This window comes from Bufo bufo, chromosome 1 (genome assembly GCF_905171765.1).
Source record: "Bufo bufo chromosome 1, aBufBuf1.1, whole genome shotgun sequence".
Classification (NCBI taxonomy): Eukaryota; Metazoa; Chordata; class Amphibia; order Anura; family Bufonidae; genus Bufo; species Bufo bufo.
Window position 1 is genome coordinate 666102578 of NC_053389.1, and position 23613 is coordinate 666126190.

The following is a 23613-nucleotide window of genomic DNA, read 5'->3' on the forward strand; positions in this document are numbered from 1 at the left end:
TTTTCTAAATATTCCTTCATTTAGAGAATTTGGGACCCTAGCAGAAGAACTCCTGGATAAAACCTACAAACAGAATGAAATAATGACAATGAAGCTACTGACATATGAGCTGAGCAACTGGAGTAATACAACTTGCCTTAAACTTGCTGTTTCTGGAAAATTTCGAACATTTATTTCCCATGCATCCACTCAAAAGCTGCTTACGGATATTTGGAATGGAAGACTGAACCTAAGGAAAAATTCTTGGTGCAAGGTAACTGTTATGGTTTATTTGGGGATTTCTACCATACAAAAAAATCATCAATTGATGACTCATAAGTAAAAAAAAATATCCAACAGTTGATTATTTATTGTCGTATTCATTCATCCAAGGTGGTGACTATCAGTTCATGATCTCTGGGAATTTGAATCTGAAATAAAAAATTTTAAACACTTGTGATTTGATGTGTAATTTAGTTTGTGCAACACATCAGCATTTTTTTTTAACATAAACATATAGCATTTCAAATGCATGTCCTACAATGGTGCTTGAAAGTTGGTGAACCCTTCAGAATTTATAGTTCTGCATACATTTAACCTAAAACTACATCAGATTTTGACATCAGTCCTAAAAGTGGGTAAAGGTAACCAAATCAAACAAATGAGCCAAACGGGTCTAACAGGTCATACAAACACCTGAGGGGCCTGGTGTTTAGTGGGGCTTTCTCGTCCCTTTTAGTATTTGTTACCTGTACTTCGTAAGATGAGGTTAAGTACAGGTCACCAGTCTCAGAAATCACCAAAAGGGTATTTATGTATTTATTTTAGAAACAGCAGCACTTTTGACTTATATATAAATGTAAGTGTGTATGTATATATCCCTTTAATGGTGCTGAGATAAAATATCAACGATATCCCTTGGATATTAATGCTGTTTCAGAAAAATTTCAGATCCCTTTTTTCCCAATCCAACCCTTTTAATAGCATCTCAATCTGTTATCTGGTCTGATATATTTGGTAGTATATTCATGGTGAGTGGATGAGACATTCCCACAACTCTCTATTAGCATGCCCTGTATTTTGAGAAATTCTGGGAAGACATTTATCGTGTTCCAACATTCTCCTCTCTTCCTCTATAAAAGGTACAAAGGTTATTTTCCAATACGTTGACTGGATGGTTCTGATTGCAGCGAGTCCCAAAGTGAAGTGGATCCTTATTCACAAAAACAGTACATGTAAAGAGAGGGGCCGCGCAAAAATCCAAATCAATAGAACTGATGTGCGTCTTCCACCAGCTTTCAGCAAGCACACACTAGCTTCGTTAGGCGTCCCTTACAATTAGCATCCTGTGAGATTATAAAGAAAACCCGCACATAGTGAAGGACTGCAACAACCAGCCGCTTTTCCTCTAGATGTTATACTCACAAGCGTGTAAGCAGAATATGCGCCTCAAAAGAAAGCCAACCAGTAGGTCCTCTGCACAGTTGTTCTTGTTGTGCCTCCTACAGGTGATTAGATAGTGCTCCCATAGTGAAACTCCGTATTTTAAAAAAATCATAAATATGGTTTATTATACTTACATTCCAATATAATAAAATGCGCAATGATAAAATCAACACAGATCAATAGGACTCTGCTTCTATTGATTTGGATTTTTATCTGCTTACACGCTTGTGAGTATAACATCTAGAGGAAAAGCGGCTGGTTGTTGCAGTGCTTCACTATGTGTGTGTTTTCTTTATAATCTCACAGGATGCTAATTGTAAGAGACGCCTAACGAAGCTAGTGTGTGCTTGCTGAAAGCTGGTGGAAGACGCACATCAGTTCTATTGATTTGGATTTTTGCGCTGCCCCTCTCTTTACATGTCCTCTCTTCCTCTGACTGATAATTACAGTCATTCAGCCTAGTCATAAAATGGCACTACGGACATGAAATAATAAATCACCATTGTGGTTTTGTACCAGTGGAAAAACTATTTTAGTATTTCATGTGAGTTTACAGTATGTATTTTTAACAGTACAATTCTATAGATGTTTCTTATATTTGTTTCATTTTAGGTGATTTTAGGCATTTTTTTCCCGCCAATAATTCCACTGTTGGAATACAAAAGCAGAGCGCAAATGTCCCATATCCCAATGTCCCAGGATGCACATGAAATGATTCTAAATAAAAGTCTGCAGGTGAAGTTCTCTGTAGAAGGTGGTGCAATGGTAAGATCAAAAATTTTTACTCTCCAGATTCAAGACAGAAGCAACTGCCATCCATCCGTTTTCCCAAAAATTATGTTTTTATATGCTTGTACATGTGCTGTAAATCAAACTCACGAGATTCTAAATGAAATGTTTTGGTTGCTAAATGATATCAGCAATGAGTTTACTATTGATGGGATGAACTTGCTTGACCATTGCCCTTTGAACTGTTGCACTTATGTAACTAGAGATAATGAAGATCTGCAACTTTTTTTTTAAGTTGACATTCTATCTTAAGGGGTATTCCCATCTGGACATTTATAGCATATCAATAGGATATGCCAGAAGTGTCAGATTAGTGTGGATACCCTCACTTGGAACCACTACTATTTCAAATGGGTTCTCTCTGTTCTCTGCTTTGGGTCTTCCAAAAATAGCCAAGCCAGCGCCTGGTTGTTTTTGGATCTTCCATAAAAGTGAATGAAGGGGTGGCTGCACATGCACAGCTTGATCTCCATTCACCTTTTTAGCCCTGTTCTTGAGATAAGGTGGGACCCACACCTATCACCTATCAGACGTTTATAACAAATCGTATCTACATTCCTCAACATTAAAACTGCAACACCAAGAAAGAAAAGTCATGAAATTATGGAAATGCAGCGAGCCCAGGAGAGGAGAGAGGATAGTAGTGATAGTAGCAATGATGGAGGTTGTAGTTACTCACTATGATGCTCCTCTGGGCTGTACAGTGATGGGAAGGGAACACTTTTCTTTCCTTCGGGGTAACACCCTGGTCTTGGGGTTCTCCTGCCTGATGGTGGTTCAAGGTGCCCTTGATGGTGACGAATTGTGAAGTGCAAGGCAGGGTCCATTGTAGTGTTAGACGAGATAATGATGAGTCAGTTGTACAATAGCATAATCAGTTACAATTCCCAGCATGCTTGGACTGGCAGATGTTACACAAGTGCACTTTGCAAAGATCTTACAGGTTACATGCAATTCTTCTCACACTGCACGTTTTTTAGCTGATTTTAGCACAAGCATCCAAAACAGGGGTGCAAAACTTTTACTTGTATGATGCAACCACAGGGTGACCTCTATGTCAGAATATGCTACATACCTTTTGTACAGGTTGCCATACTCCCAGTTAAAGCTTTAGTATAGTATGAGATGTAGTATAGTGTGCACATCTGGCATATCCAGATTCTGCCTTGTTTAAGCTTGTCCAGGGCCAGAAGCCTTTACTGGACAATATAGCTGTGGAGCCTAGAAGCTTCTTTTTAGCAGTTTATCTCCACAGGGCTTCTACTCACACCTCTTCTACTAACACTGGAATGCTTTGAAAGTTCTTGTTCTGGCCTTGCTCTGGCTGGTTCCTGATCCAAGGCTGGCTTTATTCTCAATTCTGACCTTTAGCTTGTGCTCTGTCTTCTGTCATGTCTTAGGCCCCTTTCACACTTGCGTTGTTGGATTCCGGCAGGCAGTTCCCTTTGCCCGGATTGCATTTGTTTACAGATCTGGATCCGTCTGACAAATGCATTAAAATACCGGATCTGTCTCTCCGGTGTCATCCGGAAAAACGGATTCGGTATTTATTTTTTTCCAATTTTTAAAGGTCTGCGCATGCGCAGACCAGAAGACCGGATCCGTCAATGCGGCAATTTTAATGCCGGATCCGGCACTAATACATTTAAATGGAAATTAATGCCGGCATTCTGGAAAGTGTTCAAGTATTTTGGCCGGAGAGGAAAAGGGACGGAACGGAAGACAGGATGATGCATACTGAACGGATTGCTTTCCATTCAGAATGCATTAGGACCGTTTTTTTCCCAGTATTGAGCCCCTATGAAGGAACTCAATACCAGAAAACTTTAACGCTAGTGTGAAAGTATGTACCCTAAGACTCACTCTCAGACTGATCTAATTCCTCTGCTCAATATAGAGAGGGTGACAACGGCTCCAACTAGTGAGAGATGGAAATACGGCCTAAGAACTCCTTGCATAAAAATACATGAATGCTTTTACCACTTAAAAAAATGCATTTTTAATCCTTTTACAGTGTACATCTCAATCTATTCAGTATCAAGCATGAGCACCGCACATAGGAATACACGCACTTACATGCCATGACATGTTATTAATGGTTGTCTGAGGAATGTTCTGCCACTCTGAATGCACTTGGGCATGCAAATTATTAGTAGCACAAGCAACATTAATCCAAGCTGTGTCCTGTTGAAAATTGGTTCCTGAGACACCATGGAGATTTGGCCGTACAACTGGTTCCAAGACCAAACCAATGTAATACCGAGCTGTTAGTGTATACTAAAGGGATCGGGCTGTCATACATTATGCCACCCCACACCATAAATCCAGGAGTAGGACTGGTGTGACATTCCCCTGTGAAGGCCTCTTCATGCCATTGCCCATGTGACCTCCAGACCAATCTCCAGCTATCATTGTTTCTCAGACAAAAGCAGAACTCATCACTGAAGAGGATAACCTTCCAATCCAAGATCCATTGCAGTCTTGCTGTGCACCATGATAGCCTTTGCGAGCAGAGGCATGAGGTCAATGCAACACTTGTAGCTGGACATCTGGCTCTTAGTCCACTGCCATGCAAATTCCTTCTGATAGTTTGTATAGACACTGTTTACCACCCTAGGCTTGGAATGCCCAATTTCAATTGCAGTACACAGTGGATCACTTAGCTCCATTCTTCTAACCACTGGGACACACAATGTTGAACAGTGCTGACATCTCGCCCTATGCTCATAGTGATCTGTCTTTCTCAGTTCACCACAAGTGTCAATAACTGGCATTCCAACAAACAGGAGGCATCACACAATGATCCCAGATAACTTGATCTGACTTCAGGTTTCATGTGGCTAAAAAACTTTGACTTCAATCTGGCATTTATGCCCCTCCCACAAATTGGAGCTAGGTGCTTGGAAATTTGATCATCTGCAGATCTTTGCGACACCTGCTGCTACCTCAATTTGAATAACCTTACAGCTTGTCTTTCTTGGTGTCGCAATTTCAATATTGATGAGTGTATATGCCATAAGTGTCCAGATGGGAATACCTCTTTAAGAATAAAATATTGACTAGATTAGTGGTTTATAAGCCCTTAATAGTACCTTAGTACCATCCTTAATTACAGTACCTTGTTTTATTTTTTGTTTTTTACATATAGTTACTTCCACATAAATACCAATGTAGACTATTTGTATATTGTAGAATATTCATAAAGAAGCCTCATTGTGTGATGCATCTGGAGGAAATGTTCCTGATGTGAGGATTGAACAAAAACTCCACCATCTTCCGTTGTCACAGAAATATTTCTCATTTTACCATGCACCAATTGTGAAGTTCTGGTTTAACACGGTATTTTATACTTTCCTCTTGTCTGCTTCATTCATTAGCATAGCTAAAATAGAACATATAGCTCCAAGTATTACTAGTATTATATGCTAAGGGCTTGCAGTGGGTGGGCAAAACAGGAAGTCTGTGAGGTGCAATTTCAGCCAATAGTTGGAGTGTTCTGAGTGATGTCAGAGAAAAGGACGATTTTACAGCTTTTCCTATACAGACCAGCAACATGCAACATTTGTTTGTTGTTGTCAGTGTCCTGTAATAATAATAGTAATGATAATAAATTGGTGGACTATTAATCCAGGTGATATTTATACTATACATGCAATATATTATTTTATGACAAAAATGTGTCTTTTATTTCTTTTAGCTGGCATACCTGGTGTTTTTAATGTTGTACACCTATGTGGTCCTGGTTAAAATGGAAAATATTCCTTCTGCGCAAGAATGTATTGTGTTTATATTTGTAGTCACCACAGCTGTGGAGATAACACGAGAGGTGCGTACTTTAAAAAAGAGCTTCTAAGCATTGTAATCCTAAAATGCATTATTGACATCTTAGTCATTCAGATTAGTTGGATTTTGCTCAAACTGTCCAAAATAACCCTGTTTGCGTATTGCAACATATTAGGAACCTGACACTGCTTATATGTTTAGTAACATAGGGGGTCATTTACTAATCGGTTAGTTGCAGATATAAAATTGTGGGAGTAGGCGGGTGAGTAGGCCCATTTTATTTACCATTTTCTACGCCTGTTTCTGGAGGAAATGTTCCTGATGTGAGGATTGAACAAAAACTCCACCATCTTCCACCATATTTCTCATTTTACCATGCACCAATTGTGAAGTTCTGGTTTACCACAGTATTTTATGCTTTCCTCTTGTCTGCTTCATTCATTCGTGTAGCTGAAATAGAACTGATAGCTCCCAGTATTACTTGTATTATGTGCTAAGGGCTTGCAGTGGGTGTAAATTAGGCGTATTTCAGGTGAAGACGGTGGCACAGAGGTTAGGTCTAAAATTGTGGGCATGGGCGTGGAAGGGGACAGGCAGCCTGCGCCTCTTCATAACTTTATTAAGACTTAATAAATGCGCCCTATAGTTTGTAGGTTTAAAAAGAGATATCTGTCCATCCAGTTCAGCCTATCATCCTGCAATGCTGATCCAAGGGAAGGCAAAATGAGCCCCAATAAGGTAGTTGCGGTTTCAAGTTTTAAAGTGGTTTCCACTTTAAAGGGAACCTGTCACCGGGATTTTGTGTATAGAGCTGAGGACATGGGTTGCTAGATCACCGCTAGCACATCTGTAATATCCAGTCCCCATAGCTCTGTGTGCTTTTATTGTGTATAAAAACCGATTTGATACATATGCAAATTAACCTGAGATGAGTCAGAGCTTGAAAATATGACTCTTCTCTGGTCACACAAGTAAGATATGACTCTTTTATGTTAATTTGCATATGCATCAAATCGTTTTTTTTAAACAATAAAAGCACACAGAGCTATGGGGACTGGATATTGCAGATGTGCTAGCGGCCATCTAGCAACCCATGTCCTCCGCTCTATACCCAAAATACCCAACTTCTGCATAAAGTTTCTGCCAGCTGCAGCATAGGACAATACATAGCATGGTTCATACAATTCCTAATGCTTTATGCCCCTGTACTGCCCCACTAACCGCCATGTAATCACATGCTGAGCCTAGAGCACAGGCAGTTATGGTAAATCTGCTCTTATGCTCTGGAAGGCATGTATAAGGCTATGTTCACACAGCAGAAATATGCAGCACAAATCTTTTGCCATAGAATCTACGGCAGAAATCTGTGGCATGACCCTCGGATTTATGCCATGTATTTGCATTTATGGGAGAGGCTTAACTGTGATGAGTGGGTGAAGCGCTTCCCCTGACCTAGCTGGCTGTGTTGTGCCGGAAGCCAGGAGCGAGGGTAAGCCTAGTAGTGGGCGTACCCTAAGGGGAGTGTTTGAGAACAGGGGGGGTGGGTGGGTGTGAACAGAAGCGCCCTGAGGAGCTGGGGGCTGGAGCTTAAAAAGGTAAGATGCCCCTCCCACAAATTCAGGCTGACTTTTCAGCCTTCCACTTATGGGAGAGGCTTAACTGTGATGAGTGGGTGAAGCGCTTCCCCTGACCTAGCTGGCTGTGTTGTGCCGGAAGCCAGGAGCGAGGGTAAGCCTAGTAGTGGGCAAAATAAACGAGGAGAGCAGAGTAGTGACCAAAAGCCTTTAATACCACTCCGAGAGCAAGATTACAAAATGCCTGGGAAATCTCAACATGCGGGTTCGGGATGTATCTCGTGAAGCAAGAAGAGCGACACCTACCCATGCATTTAATCACGTGCGCGGGACCCCGTTTTTTGATGCTGAGGACGCGGCTCCGATTCGGAGCGAGTGTCCTGTGATGGCCAGCGGGTTATAACCGAGACCTGAGGCCAGCGTTCTGATGTGGGACACAAACTGGATTGACGTCAGGGGCCCCCCACGCCAAGGAAGCAGCGGGGCCTCTGGGGAGGCATCTTGCAACAGGGCTAGCAATTGACGGAGGACCATGACTGGGCACCAATCGTTGGAGGTTTTAAAAAACCTGACCTCCGAGGGTGGTCCATGCTGGTTGGCCTTCGTGGAAGGGAGCCAGAGGACAAAATGGTCATGGGCCCAGGACAACTGTCGCACCTGCAACCCCTGACGTTTAGGGGAGGTGCTGGTGAACTCACCTGGCCTGAGGAACCTGTAAAACCCGAGATACATGGCTGCCTTAATAATCAAACTAGGAGAGTGCCCAAAAGGAAGTCCATCCAGCACGGACGAGAGTCGCCTAAACATCTCGCCAGAGACAGGCTGTCTACGGCCGGTAGGGGCATCCCCACACTTCTGGATCCACCCAAGGGCCACCTTGACTGTCTGCACTGAAGAAAAGGAACCTCTATTTGGATTATGAAGCATGGCGCAGTGCTGTATCCCCGCTAGGTACAGCCCGATGGTGTTAAATGACAGCCTGAGATTGCGGTGACAGTGGGCTATGAACGCCAGGGTGTAGGAGACATCGTCCAAGCCACCCTGCGAGTGGGACCTGGAAAAACTTCGTAAACCTTGACACTGGGAAAACCCCTGAGCGTTTTCAGGCAAATATATTGGATCCTGAGCGATTCAAGCCACTGCGTACACCCTGTGGGAAATAAGACCTGAGCGATTCAGGCAAATACGTACAACCTGTGGGAAATAAGACCTGAGCGATTCAGGGAAATACGTGACCTGAGAGAATCAGGAAAATACATACAACCTGGAAATACAGTCAACCTGAAGAGACAGAAAAATACAAACCTGCGCGATTCGGGGAAATACATAACCCTGAGCGATCCAGGAACATACATGGCCCGAGCGATTCAGGGAAATACATAAACCCGAGCGACTCAGGGAACTGAGACCTGGGTGAATCGTGGAAATACGTGAAAATTTGAGCTACTCAGGGAAATATATGAAACCCGATTCAGGAAAATACACCCTGAGATATTCAGGAGAGTACACATACATATACTTCCCTCTCTCTTTTTTTTTTTTTCTTTTGAGCAGTGGCCGAGTGACCGGCGAGAGTGGAAAGGAAACAGGAATGACCATGGTATAGAAGGGATCGCAACCTACCCGAATCGACGGACAGCGCTGCCAACTCTCCGGCGGTACTGAAGACCTAGGGATGGAGACTCGTGATGAATAAAGGAAGGCTCCGAGCTGCGGAGGAGCGTAAAGCCGCCACTCGGTTGGACCTTACCTGAACCGTGGAGTGACCGGACACGGAGGAGCCCTGCGACACAATTGAGGATGGATCGAAATTCCGGTGGCCTGAGGCCCTGCTTACATGAGAATAAGCTTGCGTTGGTATGAGACCCGGAGAGAGGTGCGTTCTGGTGGCACCGGGATGAAGCGACGGAGAACCAGGATGCAGCCTGGGCGCCATGGCCAACTGCTGGGTGACCTGAACTGCCAGAATCAGGGCCCGACGTCGTGCTGCATGCAACGAGACCTGCGGGAAACGGAATCCAGACATGCAGGACACGAACCGGGTAACCGGGAACCAGCCGGACCCTGCTGAAAACCCCTGAGCGTTCCAGGCAGATGCTGAGCGGTTCAGGCAACATGGAGTCCTGAGCGAATCAGGCGATTACATACGCCTTTGGTGAAGATGACGGACCCTGGGTGCGTCGGGAATTACCTTGGACCTGGGTGGATCTGGCCACTACCTACCCACTGAGAGACCAGGGAAAAATACAGAAGCCTGAGCGATTCAGGCCAATACTTAGACCCGAGTGATTCAGGGGAATACATAACCAGATTGTTCCAGGAAAAATATGCAATAACTATATGTGACCAGAACGTAGTACGACCGGTGCCTACGAGAAGGCTTGTGTCGGTCTGGGTACATACCTGGGCTTAGAGGCTATTACCTGTACCGATGTCTTGGGTCACCTGACCTTGGTCCAAAATCTCATACCAGTGAACGGTCAGGACACGTTCCTGAGAGGGCAAATCCATAAAGTTCGGAAAGAAAAGAGAACATAACTGGGGAGGATGACAGGCCTGGGCGAACCAGGAGACAGAAGTAGGTGTGAGCCTGGGCGAACCAGGAGACAGAGGTAGTTGCGTGCCTGGGCGATCCAGGAGGGAGAGGTAGGTGTGAGCCTGGGCGAACCAGGAGACAGAGGTAGTTCCGTGCCTGGGCGATCCAGGAGGCAGAGGTAGGTATGAGCCTGGGCGAACCAGGAGACAGAGGTAGGTATGAGCCTGGGGCAAACCAGGAGACAGAGGTAGGTATGAGCCTGGGGCAAACCAGGAGACAGAGGTAGGTATGAGTCTGGGCGAACCAGGAGACAGAGGTAGTTGCGTGCCTGGGCGAGCCAGGAGGCAGAGGTAGTTGCGTGCCTGGGCGATCCAGGAGGCAGAGGTAGGTGTGAGCCTGGCGAACCAGGAGACAGAGGTAGGTGCGTGCCTGGGCGATCCAGGAGGCAGAGGTAGGTATGAGCCTGGACGAACCAGGAGACAGAGGTAGGTGTGTGCCTGGGCGATCCAGGAGGCAGAGGTAGGTGCGTGCCTGGGCGATCCAGGAGGCAGAGGTAGGTGTGAGCCTGGGTGATCCAGGAGACAGAAGTAGGTATGAGCCTGGCGAACCAGTAGATGAGACAGCAGCATATAACGTGAAGTACATACATATAACACATGGCACTGTCGCCACCATAGAATAGATGACTGCAGTGAGCGTTTAGTGCCCGCTGGATGGGTATGGCGTGCAATAATGGCCTGGCCTAGTCGTGGTGAGACCCCGGTTTCTTTGAACACCGTGCTGAAACTAGCGACCCTTCCAGCCCAGCAGGGCCCCCGGGGCCCTCTCCCTAAGGCTATCATTCACATGTCCGTAATTTGGGTCCGCATTCGTTCCGCAATTTGCGGACCCATTCACTTTCAATGGGGCTGGAACGGATGCAAATCCACATTTCCTGGATCCGCATCCATTTTTTCAGGATCCGCATCCGTTTTTTTGGGATCCATTTTTTCGGGATCCATTTTTTTCGGGATCCGCAATTTCGTTCCTGGAAAAAATAGAACATGTCCTATTCTTGTCCGCGATTGCAGACCAGAAAAGGCATTTTCTATTATAGTGTTTGTGATGTGCGGATCCGCAAATTGCGGATCGCACATTGCAGGTGTCCATGTTTTGCGGATCCGCAAACACTTACGGACGTGTGAATGGACCCTTAAGAGGAAATGAGGATAACTTTGTCTTCCTCTCGCCTAACGCTGCGTGGCACGGCGGGAGTGCGTATGAGATGGCTTGTGGTTGGGACCTACCGAGGGTTTTTTTTTTTTTTTTTTGCGGCTGTTTGTGGACGTGGGCCGTTGTTGCCCAGGGGCTAGATACCCCTACTACGTATAGCCTGTTTTGACAGGGGTGCCAGGCTTGCCTGGTTCGAAATGGATTGGCAGGGGGGGTGACCATGCGGACCAGCAGACTGGGGGACGGGGACCACTCGTCCTAAGTAGTACGTAGGGCGGGAGACCTGGTTGTGGGGCCAGAATCAAGGTGTGTTTCGAGAGGGGGAGGGCCCCGTGGGGACAGGATTAACCCAGGCTGGGGCCACCGCACTGGAGCCGCCACGTCGCATGGATCTGCCGGGCCTAAATGAAGATTCCGGCGTGCGCTCCACTCTGGAACGCAAGCCGAACACGTGACCAGGCCCAGGCCCGGCGGAGGGACTCCGACGTGCGCTCCAAGCTGGAACGCACGCCGAACATGTGACCAGGCCCAGGCCCGGCGGAGGGATTCCGGCGTGCGCTCCAAGCTGGAACGCACGCCGACCACGCGACCTGGAGCTCATGCCTGGTGGCGGATTTCCGGCGTGCGTTCCACGCTGGAATGCACGCCGGGCTGCAGCGGAGCCCTAAGTAAAGACGGGACAGGGGAGGCCGTGTGGAGGGGGGGGACCCGCGGGCCGGACCCTGCCCGCCCCTGCTGCCTCGGGAGGGAGTTGGATGGGGAAAAGAAAGGAGACAGACAAAACAAGAAACAACTTGGGGCAGGAATGTGTATAGGCATGCGTTCCACGCTGGAACGCACGCCGACTCAGGGAGCCGGAAGTATGGCACAGAATTTACCTCTCCTGAAGACGTTAACGGCAATGTATGAAAATGAAACGAAGTAGATGAAAGCAACTCACAACGTGCACGGATGCAGTACCAGAGCAAGCGACTCCCTAACCAGCTGTGAACAGAAGCGCCCTGAGGAGCTGGGGGCTGGAGCTTAAGAAGGTAAGATGCCCCTCCCACAAATTCAGGCTGACTTTTCAGCCTTCCACTTGTACATATTCACGTGTGGTAAGAATGGATATGTCGATTTTTTTATTTTTCTACTAAATGGATTTCAAATCCAAGCAAGGAAACATCCGCACCATGTAAACTACAACATGGATTCCCAATAAATGGGAATGGTCCAAGTAGTTTTAATGCAGATTTTGGTGCAGAAAATCAATATGTAAACATACTCTTACAGTTGTGTTCAAAATTATTCAACCCCCACTGAAATTGAGTGTTTTGGCCAGTTTGACATTAATTTTGATCATTTCAGTCATCTTGTTTACAATTAAATCAAAGAGGCACTTGTAAGTCAGACAAATATAACATAACATTTATAATGAAATAACCACAAATGTCTTTTCTAGTGCTCACATCATTATCAGTTTTATTCAACCCCCAAGTGACATTCAATCTTAGTACTTAGTACAACATCCTTTTCCAGTTATAACAGCTTTTAAACGTGAAGCATAGCTTGACACAAGTGTCTTGCAGCGATCTACGGGTATCATCGCCCATTCTTCATGGGCAAAAGCCTCCAGTTCAGTCACATTCTTAGGCTTGCGCGCTGCAACTGCTTTCTTTAACTCCCACCAGAGGTTCTCAATCGGATTTAAGTCTGGTGACTGCGATGGCCACTTCAAAATGTTCCAGCCTTTAATCTGCAACCATGCTCTAGTGGACTTGGAGGTATGCTTGGGATCATTGTCCTGTTGAAAGGTCCAACGTCTCCCAAGCCTCAGGTTTGTGACGGACTGCATCACATTTTCATCCAATATCTCCTGGTACTGAAGAGAATTCATGGTACCTTGCACACGCTGAAGCTTCCCTGTACCTGTAGAAGCAAAACAGCCCCAAAGCATGATTGACCCCCCACCATGCTTCACAGTAGGCAAGGTGTTCTTTTCTTCATAGGCCTTATTCTTCCTCCTCCAAACATAGCGTTGATCCATGGGCCCAAACAGTTCTAATTTTGTTTCATCAGTCCACAGAACACTATCCCAAAACTTTTGTGGTTTGTCCACATGACTTTTGGCATACTGCAGTCGACTCTTCTTATTCTTTGGAGACAGCAAGGGGGTGCGCCTGAGAGTTCTGGCATGGAGGCCTTCATTACGCAGTGTGCGCCTTATTGTCTGAGCTGAAACTTCAGTACCCACATCTGACAAATCTTTTTTCAGTTCCTCAGCAGTCACATGGGGACTTTTCTCCACTTTGCGCTTCAGGTAGCGCACAGCAGTCGAAGTCAGCATCTTCTTTCTGCCACGACCAGGTAGCGTTTCAACAGTGCCCTTTGCCTTGAATTTGCGAATGATGCTTCCTATGGTGTCTCTTGGTATGTTTAACATCTTTGCAATCTTCTTATAGCCATTGCCCTTCCTGTGAAGAGAAATCACCTCTTCTCTTGTCTTCCTGGACCATTCTCTTGACCTCACCATGTTTGTAAACACACGAGTAAATGTCTAGAAGGAGCTGAGTATCACAGTCCTTTTAAATCTGCCTAATTGGTGCTTATTATGCTTGATTGCTGCTCCTTGACATCCACAGGTGTTTTCAATACCTGATCGAAAACACTTGAATGAACCTCTGTTCTTAAGAGTGGTAGTCTTTAAGGGGTTGAATAATTGTGTCAATGAAGAAATCACAAAAAAAACATTTAATACTGTATTACAAAAACAATTGATGTAATTTTAGTTGCATTTGGTTCTTTAAAAAGTCCTTGTAAGATTTCATTCTGAACACAATTACAAATGTACACTAAATTCCCTAAAACCCTTTACAGCATTGGGGGTTGAATAATTTTGAACACAACTGTATATAGTCACGCATTATTTTAATAATTTATGTTTCTCATATTAGAGTGGTGGGTTTCAAGGAGAGGGGCTTCATAAACATGGTGTCATCCAAAATGTCATATAATTTAATGTGCTTCCCACAGAAAGCTGATGGATGTAAATGCCGAAATATTTTCCCCCTATTATGCACTGTCCAACACAGTGTGCTAATGCTCGATCTTCCTACCGCCATCTGTTCTACAGCTATTGTGTTTTTTAATGCTCTTGCCTTACTGATTATGGAGTTGGATGTAATATATTGCACTTCAGCTGATGAATCTCTTTTGGTCATTTATAACAGTCTTATATTTTCTGTGTTCTAGATCTTCATTTCAGAAGCTGGAAAAAGCATCCAAAAATTTAAAGTGTGGCTCTACAGTTATCTCAATGTTAATGAACTGCTGGGAATAATAACCTTCTTTGTGGGGTTTTGTTTGAGACTTAGCTCTATTAATCCCAGAAATAATTCTTCTGAGAACTTGGTGTTTGTTGCTGGAAGATTAATATGCTGTCTGAGCAGTATATTTTGGTACGTGAAGTTATTGGACATAATAAATGTCGGTCAAGAAGCTGGTCCATATGTTTTCATGATTGGAAAAATGGTAAGATTTTGCATACGGTACATGCTTTTCTTATTCTCTGTCAGAAAATGGTTTGACTAAAATAGTGAAACATGTTGTGGTGTACTATCCCATAAAAAAAAAAGTATAGGACAATGAAGGAAAAGAACGATATTAGCATTTGGACCAGAAAGACTTAGCTGAAGGGGAGTAGAGCGCTCTCAGTATTATCACGGGTGGACATACCATTGGTGGAACATGGGCCCCTGCAACCTCAACATATACAGTGAGCGTCATTTCAATTTATTTTAACTATTGTGTAGGGGCAGGGATGTTAAAGGATTTGTGTCATCTCAAACTTTGGCAGCAAATCAGTAGGATATGTCACTAATGTCTGATAGCTGCTGGTCTCACTCCTGGGACCCGCAGCTATCTCTAAAGCAGAGCCCACAAAGTGAGAGAGAGTGCATGTGTGGCGGAAATCCATTAATTTCTATAGGAGTGCCGAAAATAGCGGAGTGCTAGCTCGGGTATTTCCGTAAGCCCCATTGAAAGTAAACGGAGCTGTGGCCGCACTTGCGCAGTGCGCTTCCCATTCATTTATATAGGACTTCTGAAAAAGGCAGAGCACGCCACTCAGCTATTTTCAGAATTCCTATAGAAATGAGTAAAGGGTTGCCCTGCATTTATGGTTGAACCTCCTTCACTTTGCAGACTCCATTTTAGAGATAGCTGCGGGTCCCAGAGGTGGCGATATGCCACCAATGTTTGAGATGACACAACCCCTTTAAGCATTTTTGTTTCTTTTCACCATAAAAAAGGGTGTAAAGAGTCTCCTTTAAAGCACTCTAACTGCACATTACTAAGGAGAGCCTGTCTTCAGCATTCTACTAAGCACTGAAGACGAATAGGTTTAACATACAGAGGCAGATTTCCAGCCTGCCATCGGTCTCACTACCCCAACCCCTGGCTCCCTATATGTACCCTCCTTGGCTATGTCCCTGCCTATGTGACTTGCTATCATTGCTGGCAGCTCTGTACATGTTTGTCTTCCCTGCATTTCTCTGTTAATTACTGAGCGCAGAGAACAGAGAGAAGAATGGAACTGTACTCTGTTCCTGTATACCTATTGTCAGGGCTAAGCACTGGCAGTCCCGTTCTTCTCTCTCTTCCCTTCAATCAGTAACTAACAAGGAAGAGAGGAGAACTAGACTGTCAATGCTTAGCGCTGACAGTAGGTACACAGGAACATAATACATTTACTGTCAGCGCTAAGCTGGTAGTTTTATTCTTCTCTTTCTTCCCTGACAGTGGATAGGACTGGCATGAAGTCAGATAAGCAGACTCTCAAGCAGAGAGGGCACATATAGGGAGCCTGGGGCTGGGGTAGTGAGAAAGTAGGCAGGCTGAGAAGCTTGCCTTTGTATATTCCACATAGTAGTCTTCAGGACTCAGTCAGTATAAGGCTCCATTCACACGTCCCTGGTGTGTTGCGGACCTGCAAATTGCGGATCTGCAACACACCCGCCCGGCACCCCTATAGAAATGCCTATTCTTGTCTGCAAGCTGCGGACAAGAATAGGACATGTTCTATCTTTTGCAGAGCTGCGGACCCGAAGATCGGGGCCGCGCTCCGCAAATGCGGATGCGGACAGCACACTGTGTGCTGTCCGCATACATTCCGTCCCCATAGAAAATTAATGGGTCCGCACCCGTTCCGCAAAATTGCGGAATGGATGCGGACCCATTTGCGGACGTGTGAATGGAGCCTAATGCTGAAGTTGGACTCTTGCTCATTAGAATGTTGCGAAGACTCTATACCAGTGATGGCGAATCATTTAGAGGTCGAGTGCCAAACTGCAACCCAAAAACCACTTATTTATCATGGCAATTTAATGAATACTACAGTCCAATAATATATATTTCATGTGCTTTTTAGGTATAATTGCCTGCCTACCTTCAATGCACTGCCTGTGCCATTCATAGTGCGCCCTGTGCTGATGAATGGCAGGAAAAGTCTAAGGCCTCTTTCACACGGGCGTCGCGTGTGAGGGCCGTATAGGATGTGGGTGCGTCGCGGGAAAATGCGCAATTTTTCCGTGCGAGTGCAAAGCGTTTTAATGAGTTTTGCACGAGTGTGAGAAAAATCTGCATGTTTGGTACCCAGACCCGAACCCTGACTTCTTCACAGAAGTTCGGGTTTAGGTTAGGTGTTGTGTAGATTTTATTATTTTCCCTTATAACATGGTTATAAGGGAAAATAATAGCATTCTTAACACAGAATGCTTAGTAAAATGTCCATTGAGGGGTTAAAAATAATAAACAAATTTAACTCACCCTATCCACTTGGTCGCGTAGCGGATCTACTTTTCTTTCTTCAGGACCTGGGTAAAGGACCTTTGTCCTTTTAACCCCTCCATCACTAATTTACTTAGCATTCTGTATTAAGAATGCTATTATTTTCCCTTATAACCATGTTATAAGGTAAAATAATAAAGATCGGGTCCCCACCCCGATCGTCTCCTTAGCAACCAAGATTTTGTCGGGGCCCCCTCAACAGTATTACACAATGAAATTATATACAGTGGCAGTATAGACGGATGGAACAGCTGCCGGGCCTGGTCTGAGAGAGTGATCTTTACTAGCCACAGGAATGGGGGCTGCATAAAAGGTAGGGGTTGCGAAAAAATTACTGGGGGAGGGGTCCCTATTCAAAAATTTGCTGTGGGGCCCAGTCATTTCTAGCTATGCCACTGCTCTGCTGTCTGCGGATCCGAAAAACATGGATACCGGCCATGTGCATTCCACAGTTTGCGGAACAGAACGCCCCGCTAGTAGAACAGTCCTATCCTTGTCTGTAATGCGGACAATAATAGGATGTGTTCTATTTTTTTGCGGAATGGCCATGCGGAAATATGGACACGGAGTAATTTCTGTTTTTCTGCGGCCCCATTGAAGTGAATGAGCTTAACAGATCCCATTGACTATAATGGGATCCATTCGGTTTCCATTCGCGAGAACATTTTTTTTTAGCTGAGAAAAAAGTCCTGCATGATGAATTCTGTGATGGAAGTCCCGAAATGAATTTTCAACACTGATGTGAAAGAAGTCCTAACCACAACATATGTAGTGCAGCACATTGCACTTTGCAGCTATTGGTTTTGTTAAGAAATAATCTATTCTTTATTTTAGGTATCAAGAATGTTTTACGTTGTGATCATCATGGGAATAGTAGTGATGTGCTTTGGTGTGCCAAAACAGGCAATCCTTTATCCTAATGAAGAACCATCCTGGTCCCTTGCTAAAGCTGCAGTATTTCGTCCATACTGGATGACCTATGGTGAAATGTTTGCATACGAAATAGATCGTAAGTTGAGCACAATTACACACAGACACATGCGCATTCTTTGATGTGTAGGAATAGGGGTTCATTTATACTTGCATATAATGGATGTGCAATAAGAATTTTTTGCATTGCATTTATATGGTTTTATGCCAATTTCAGTTTTTTTATGTGCATGATATGTTCCAACAGATTAATATGGATACATTTTTAGTCCATAAAAGCCAACGCTTTGAATTTCAAAATCAATGTTCTGCATTTGCATAGTTCACATGTGCATAAAAATAGTTGATCCTTCATCCAAGAAATGAAAGCAAATACAGGTGAAAAGCAGAAAAACTGAGAAAGTTATCAGATGTAGTGCACATCTGTATTTGATCTGTATTGTCATATTAAAAATGTGAATGAACTCTGAAGCAAAGCTGTCATTGCATAATCAATATATTCTGTAAATCCTATCATATTGTTTTTAGTAGAGATGAGCGAATTTCCGGTTATGAAATTCGTTTGCGATTCGTTAACTGGTAAAAGGTGAATTGCGTTATGGACAGAAAACCCCTTTAAAGTGACTTTATCAAACTTACCGCGGATCTGTGTGCGCCGGCATCCGAGGGGTTAATCAGCCATCTTTAACTGTGATGACCCAACTTCTTCTACCAGTCCAGGAGCGGGAAAGTAAAGTAACGCCCCTATCTTAGGCTAGTTTCATACTAGCGGCAGGGGAGTACTTTTAGTCCGACTGCCTCTCGCCGTGCGTTGCCGTGCTGCCGCCAGAACTCCGTCCCCATTATAGTCAATGGGGACGGAGCAGCAGTCTGGGGGCACACGTGAACTAGCGGCAGGACGCATCCGACAGGCTGTTCACCCGCCGGAACAGCCTGACGGACTCCCCTGCCGATAATGTGAAAGTACCCTAAAGCGGGAAAATCCAGCCCAGCCTCCACAGAAGAACCAAAGTGCTCTATACAAGTTCCCAAAGGGACAAGGAAGTCGACTTCGCCCTCACAGGAAGTGAAGCAGCAGCCATATTGGAAAAGGGCAAATGCAGTTCCTTCTTCCCTGGATCCTGAGAAGCAACGTCCAGAGGTCTGAGTGAGTACTGCTGGGGAAAATAACCTTGCTAAAGACTGTTTGGGACTATTATCTGCCTGCCAGAGCATTATACTCCCCAAAACTGTGCAGTTGCAGCAACTCTTAAAGGAGCCATGCACCAATTCTGCCGCCGTTGCCCATAGCAATGCGCAGTTAAATTGCAATCTAGCCTACATTGACCCCTTTAGTCTGGTATAGGATATCAAAAGCAATGTCTGACAGCGAAGATAGCACCCACTTGGACTGCAGTGATCCACCATCAGCAGCTGCAGCCACGTGCATCATGCCTCTGACTATTACATTAATGGAGTCAGAGAAGGACTGCCCTATGGCCATTGTCATTGCCACTGGGGACTTTCAACTGCTGCAGCAACAGCGAAGAAGACTCCCAGTCCCTCCGGTAGGGAGCAGCAGGCCATCTGCCTGGCGAATTTTACCACAGTTGCCCCTGACTACTGGAGTAGCAGAGCCAGAAAAGAGACAGCCTGTGGCCATTATCACTGCCACTACAGAAATCCCTACTACTACTACTGCTGCTGTAGCCTGAGCCCACCAAACAGGAGCACTGCCCTGAGGTGTGCGAAAAAAAGAGTAGTCCACTGATATTGCTCCATGCACTCCGTAATCACCAAAAAGTCTGGAGCTCCTTGCTATGAAAGACCAAGGGTCTATCCTTTCTTGCTGTCAGGAGAATCTGTCACCTACCAGGAAAAAGCTAAGGCTTACAGAGGATCCTCAAGAGGAAAGTGATCCTGCAGTTCCACGTTCTGACATAGAAAGTCACCAGTAGATCGCAGATGATGTTTCTGCTGGAGTTACAGCTGCAGAGAGCACCAGAGCTAGCAGTGACAGCGATGAGGATGTTGTCACGGAACCATGAACCAGACGTACAACAAGGGATAAGTGAAAAGAAGAAGGCTTTATTGAAAATAAAGCTGTAAAGCAAAAGTCCAAACGGATGGCGAAACCGAAGCAGAGTCTTTGCGAAGCCAGAGGTCAGGAACCAGAAGGGTAGTCAGACGAAGCCAGGATCAGGAACCAGCAGGGTAGTCGGACGAAACCAGGATCAGGAACCAGCAGGGTAGTCGGACGAAACCAGGATCAGGAACCAGCAGGGTAGTCGGACGAAACCAGGATCAGGAACCAGAAGCAGCAGCAGTCTAGAAGCATGTGAACACAGGAGGACCAAGCAAGGAACTGAAGCCACAGACCTCCTATATATATGAGCTAGGCATCCAGCTCCTCCCAGTGGGAAGGAGGAGCCGCAGGGTGGGAGGCTACAAGAAACCCAGAAACCAAAATGGCCGCCAGCACATGTCAAACGAAGGAGAACAGCAAGAAGGTAAGACCATGACAGATGTCACACAGCTTAAAGAAGGACTTTTGCGCCCTCAAGTATGGGACCCAGGAGGAAGACTTCAATCCCTCCCGGAGGAGACCTTGTGCTGTGAGGAAAACTACCCACTGTGAGAATTACCTACTACCTTATGTGGATTACAAATGACTTTTTGCATTATATGTTCCAGTTTTGCAACATTACAAGCCTGCACCCAAAGAAAAGACTCAAACGTATACCTGAGCTCTCTGTGATTCCTACTGTGATATTTTTGCACTAACGTTTTAAAGTTTCAGCAACGTTCAAGCACTTTAGCCCATTGTATGGACTCTGTTACGGGTACAACAATGTGACCTCTTTTGCACTCTAAATGGACTCTGGACTTTATATTGCTAGCCAGATACTTAGCGTTTTGCTTCAATACTCATATGGACTGCCTCTGAGGACTCAAAAGTACTAATGGTCCTGTATTTTGCCTTGTGTTAGCTACATAGCTTAGGTAATATATTGTATTGTATTGTTGCTGGACAGGGAGGACCAAATTGTAAGTCTACGGCAGATCTAACACCGTCAAGGGTAACCCGCTGCTAATCTGTGTGTTTGGAGGAAATACTCCTCAGGGAGTTATGGGAGGAAACCGGTCACTCCCCCCTGTTTAGCTACCTGTTTTAGCCATCAAGGTGACAAAGCGTAAAGCATAATTAGACCTTGGTGCTGGACGGGAATACAGGATAAAGCGGTACTCAGAGCTCAGTATATTCAAAGCAAAGCCAGGAATGAGCGCTTAGTGCACACTGCACACCTTTTGGTTCTGTGGTTATACCGAAGAGGGAAACCGTTTTAAGACACTCTACTCATACGGGCATACGGGCAGTGACCTTGTGGTAGCCGTTGCTATATTAGTTAGTAATAGTATATAGTCTTATGCAGAACTTTCACTTTCCTTGGGTACCCTTAAAGCATACTGTAAGCACAAGCCAAGGGAGGCTTGCTTCTTAAGTAGGGGGAATGTAACGCCCCCGAGTGGAATAACCACTCCTGTGCCCTTCTTCTGTCTGTATATGCAATAACCATCTTATGCTTTTATTCCATATCCTTCAAGTAGTGTGAATTTCCTATTATGTATTTGTTCTTGTTCATGTGATAACCTGGCTCACCAGCAGGTGGCAGCAAATTTGGCAGTGCTGTATAGATGGCAAAGTCTGGAATAATTTTCCAGGCTCTATTGCTCTCTCAGGGAGAGAAGCAGATTAGCTTGTTAGAACCAGTTCAGTCCCCTCCATCTTGGAGAGAGAGTTACTTCCTGTACTCCATGCTGTAGGGAGAAAAGCAGACGCTCATCCCTGTGGGACTGAGCTTTCCTTAAAAGCCAGCCAGGAAAAAGTTTCCTTGAATTTACCCACTAAAGTGTCAGACTAAAGCTAGAAGTCGCAGCAGAAAGCAAAGCAAGAGAAAGAAATCCTATTTAATATTACCAGCATAGCAGAGCTGAGACAGTACAGATTCAGCAGAGAGGAATTTGTTGCAGAAGTTGTTGCCTGCCAAGCTAATGCTAAAATCTGCTGGGAATCAAGACAAAGTCTGGAAACTGTTTGGATTACCATTTATTAAAAGTAAAGCTGCATTTGAAATAACTGAAATAAAGTGGCCTAAATGGAAGGAAATGCTCAAAAACCCCAAACACTGTGGCGTGTTTATAACCGGGGGAGCAATTCCTCCTCAAATGCATACAATGGAGGATGTCGGCAGCAGATGACATGCACCACAAAAGCATCCTACACAAGATGGGATAATGTGTGGATGCGAATATAAAAATACATAAATCACTGCGAAAGGTGCACCACAATGATATGCAACTGACAACACTGGCTAATCCCTCAAGCTTATGTTAAGAACTGAGACTTTAGCCAATGTATTCCAGTCAGAAACACATCAGAGCCCTTTTACACCACCGTCAAGGTATCTCAGTGTGGCATGGGTTCCTACCACTAGACTACCAACGGTGCGTGAACACGGTCTGAGAGGTGCTAAGATACAACTTACAGCCAAGCTCCCACATACCTCCATAGTGAGATCACTCAGGTAGTGGGAGAGATGATAAGGCTGCAAGCCCCACCTATAACAGGCCATGCGACACAGGCTACCAGGTGCAACAGAATGCTACCAGCAGTACGCAATGGCACATTCTAAACATATCAAGAAAAATAACTGAAATAAAGTGGCCTAAATGGGAGGAAATGCTCAAAAACCCCAAACACTGTAGCGTGTTTATAACTGGGGAAGCAATTGAGGTGTTTTGTATTACCATCTACAAGTCAGTTTAAAAGATTACTCTTGTAATCTAATGCATTTTGAGAAACCCATGGTACGTCTTTAGACCATTTTAACTTCGTCTTCTGACGAAGACATGTCCAGCTGTTTCTGCCAGGCCATGATATTTTAAGAGATAGCTGATTGTATCAATTTAGAATACATCAAAGAAATGAGTTCCTTTGGAATTTTCCTCAAGAGTAATATCTTCTCTAGTCATGTCTCAGACCGGTCAGTTGAGCTAAGCTTAAGGGCCATAAGAATAAGGGGGCATCCATGTGATCATATCCATTTTGCTGTCCGCAAATCACGGATCTGCAAAATACGGATGAGGTCCATGTGCATTGCAATTTTCTTGTTCAATAGTTTTTACAAAGATTTTTCAAATAACAAAGCCTTGGGAGACAGGCCATATGTTCAGGTCTGATAGGCAAACAATGTGCATTACAGCACAAATGCATCTGAAATCTGCAATCAAATTCCAAATGCAATACATTGGAAATAACAAAATAAAGTAAAAAGAAAAACAAAAGAGAACAAAACTAATATGGCCAGGAGTACATTGTGGAACCAAGTGTATAGCATTGTCAAAGGGATCTGTTGCATGTCAGCAAAGACTGCTAAGTGGTCAAATTTATCCTGTGAGCATATTCTTGTCCCCAAAAATGACAAGAACAGGACATGTTCTATAATTTGTGGCGTAGTCGCACAGATGCGGATAGCAGAAATCCATGTGCTGTCTGCA

At 44.7% G+C, this 23613-nt stretch overlaps 1 protein-coding gene across 1 annotated transcript in view; it reads left to right on the top strand.

Annotated features, from left to right (window-relative positions):
- Positions 1-23613, top strand: part of LOC120986476 (transient receptor potential cation channel subfamily M member 7-like) — a 147944-nt gene that overhangs the window by 76598 nt on the left and 47733 nt on the right. The window contains exons 13-18 of the mRNA XM_040415080.1: positions 25-253; positions 2038-2190; positions 5407-5553; positions 5912-6040; positions 14551-14829; positions 17980-18154. Coding sequence (XP_040271014.1) covers positions 25-253; positions 2038-2190; positions 5407-5553; positions 5912-6040; positions 14551-14829; positions 17980-18154 — 1112 coding nt within the window. The remainder of the gene's footprint in view (positions 1-24; positions 254-2037; positions 2191-5406; positions 5554-5911; positions 6041-14550; positions 14830-17979; positions 18155-23613) is intronic.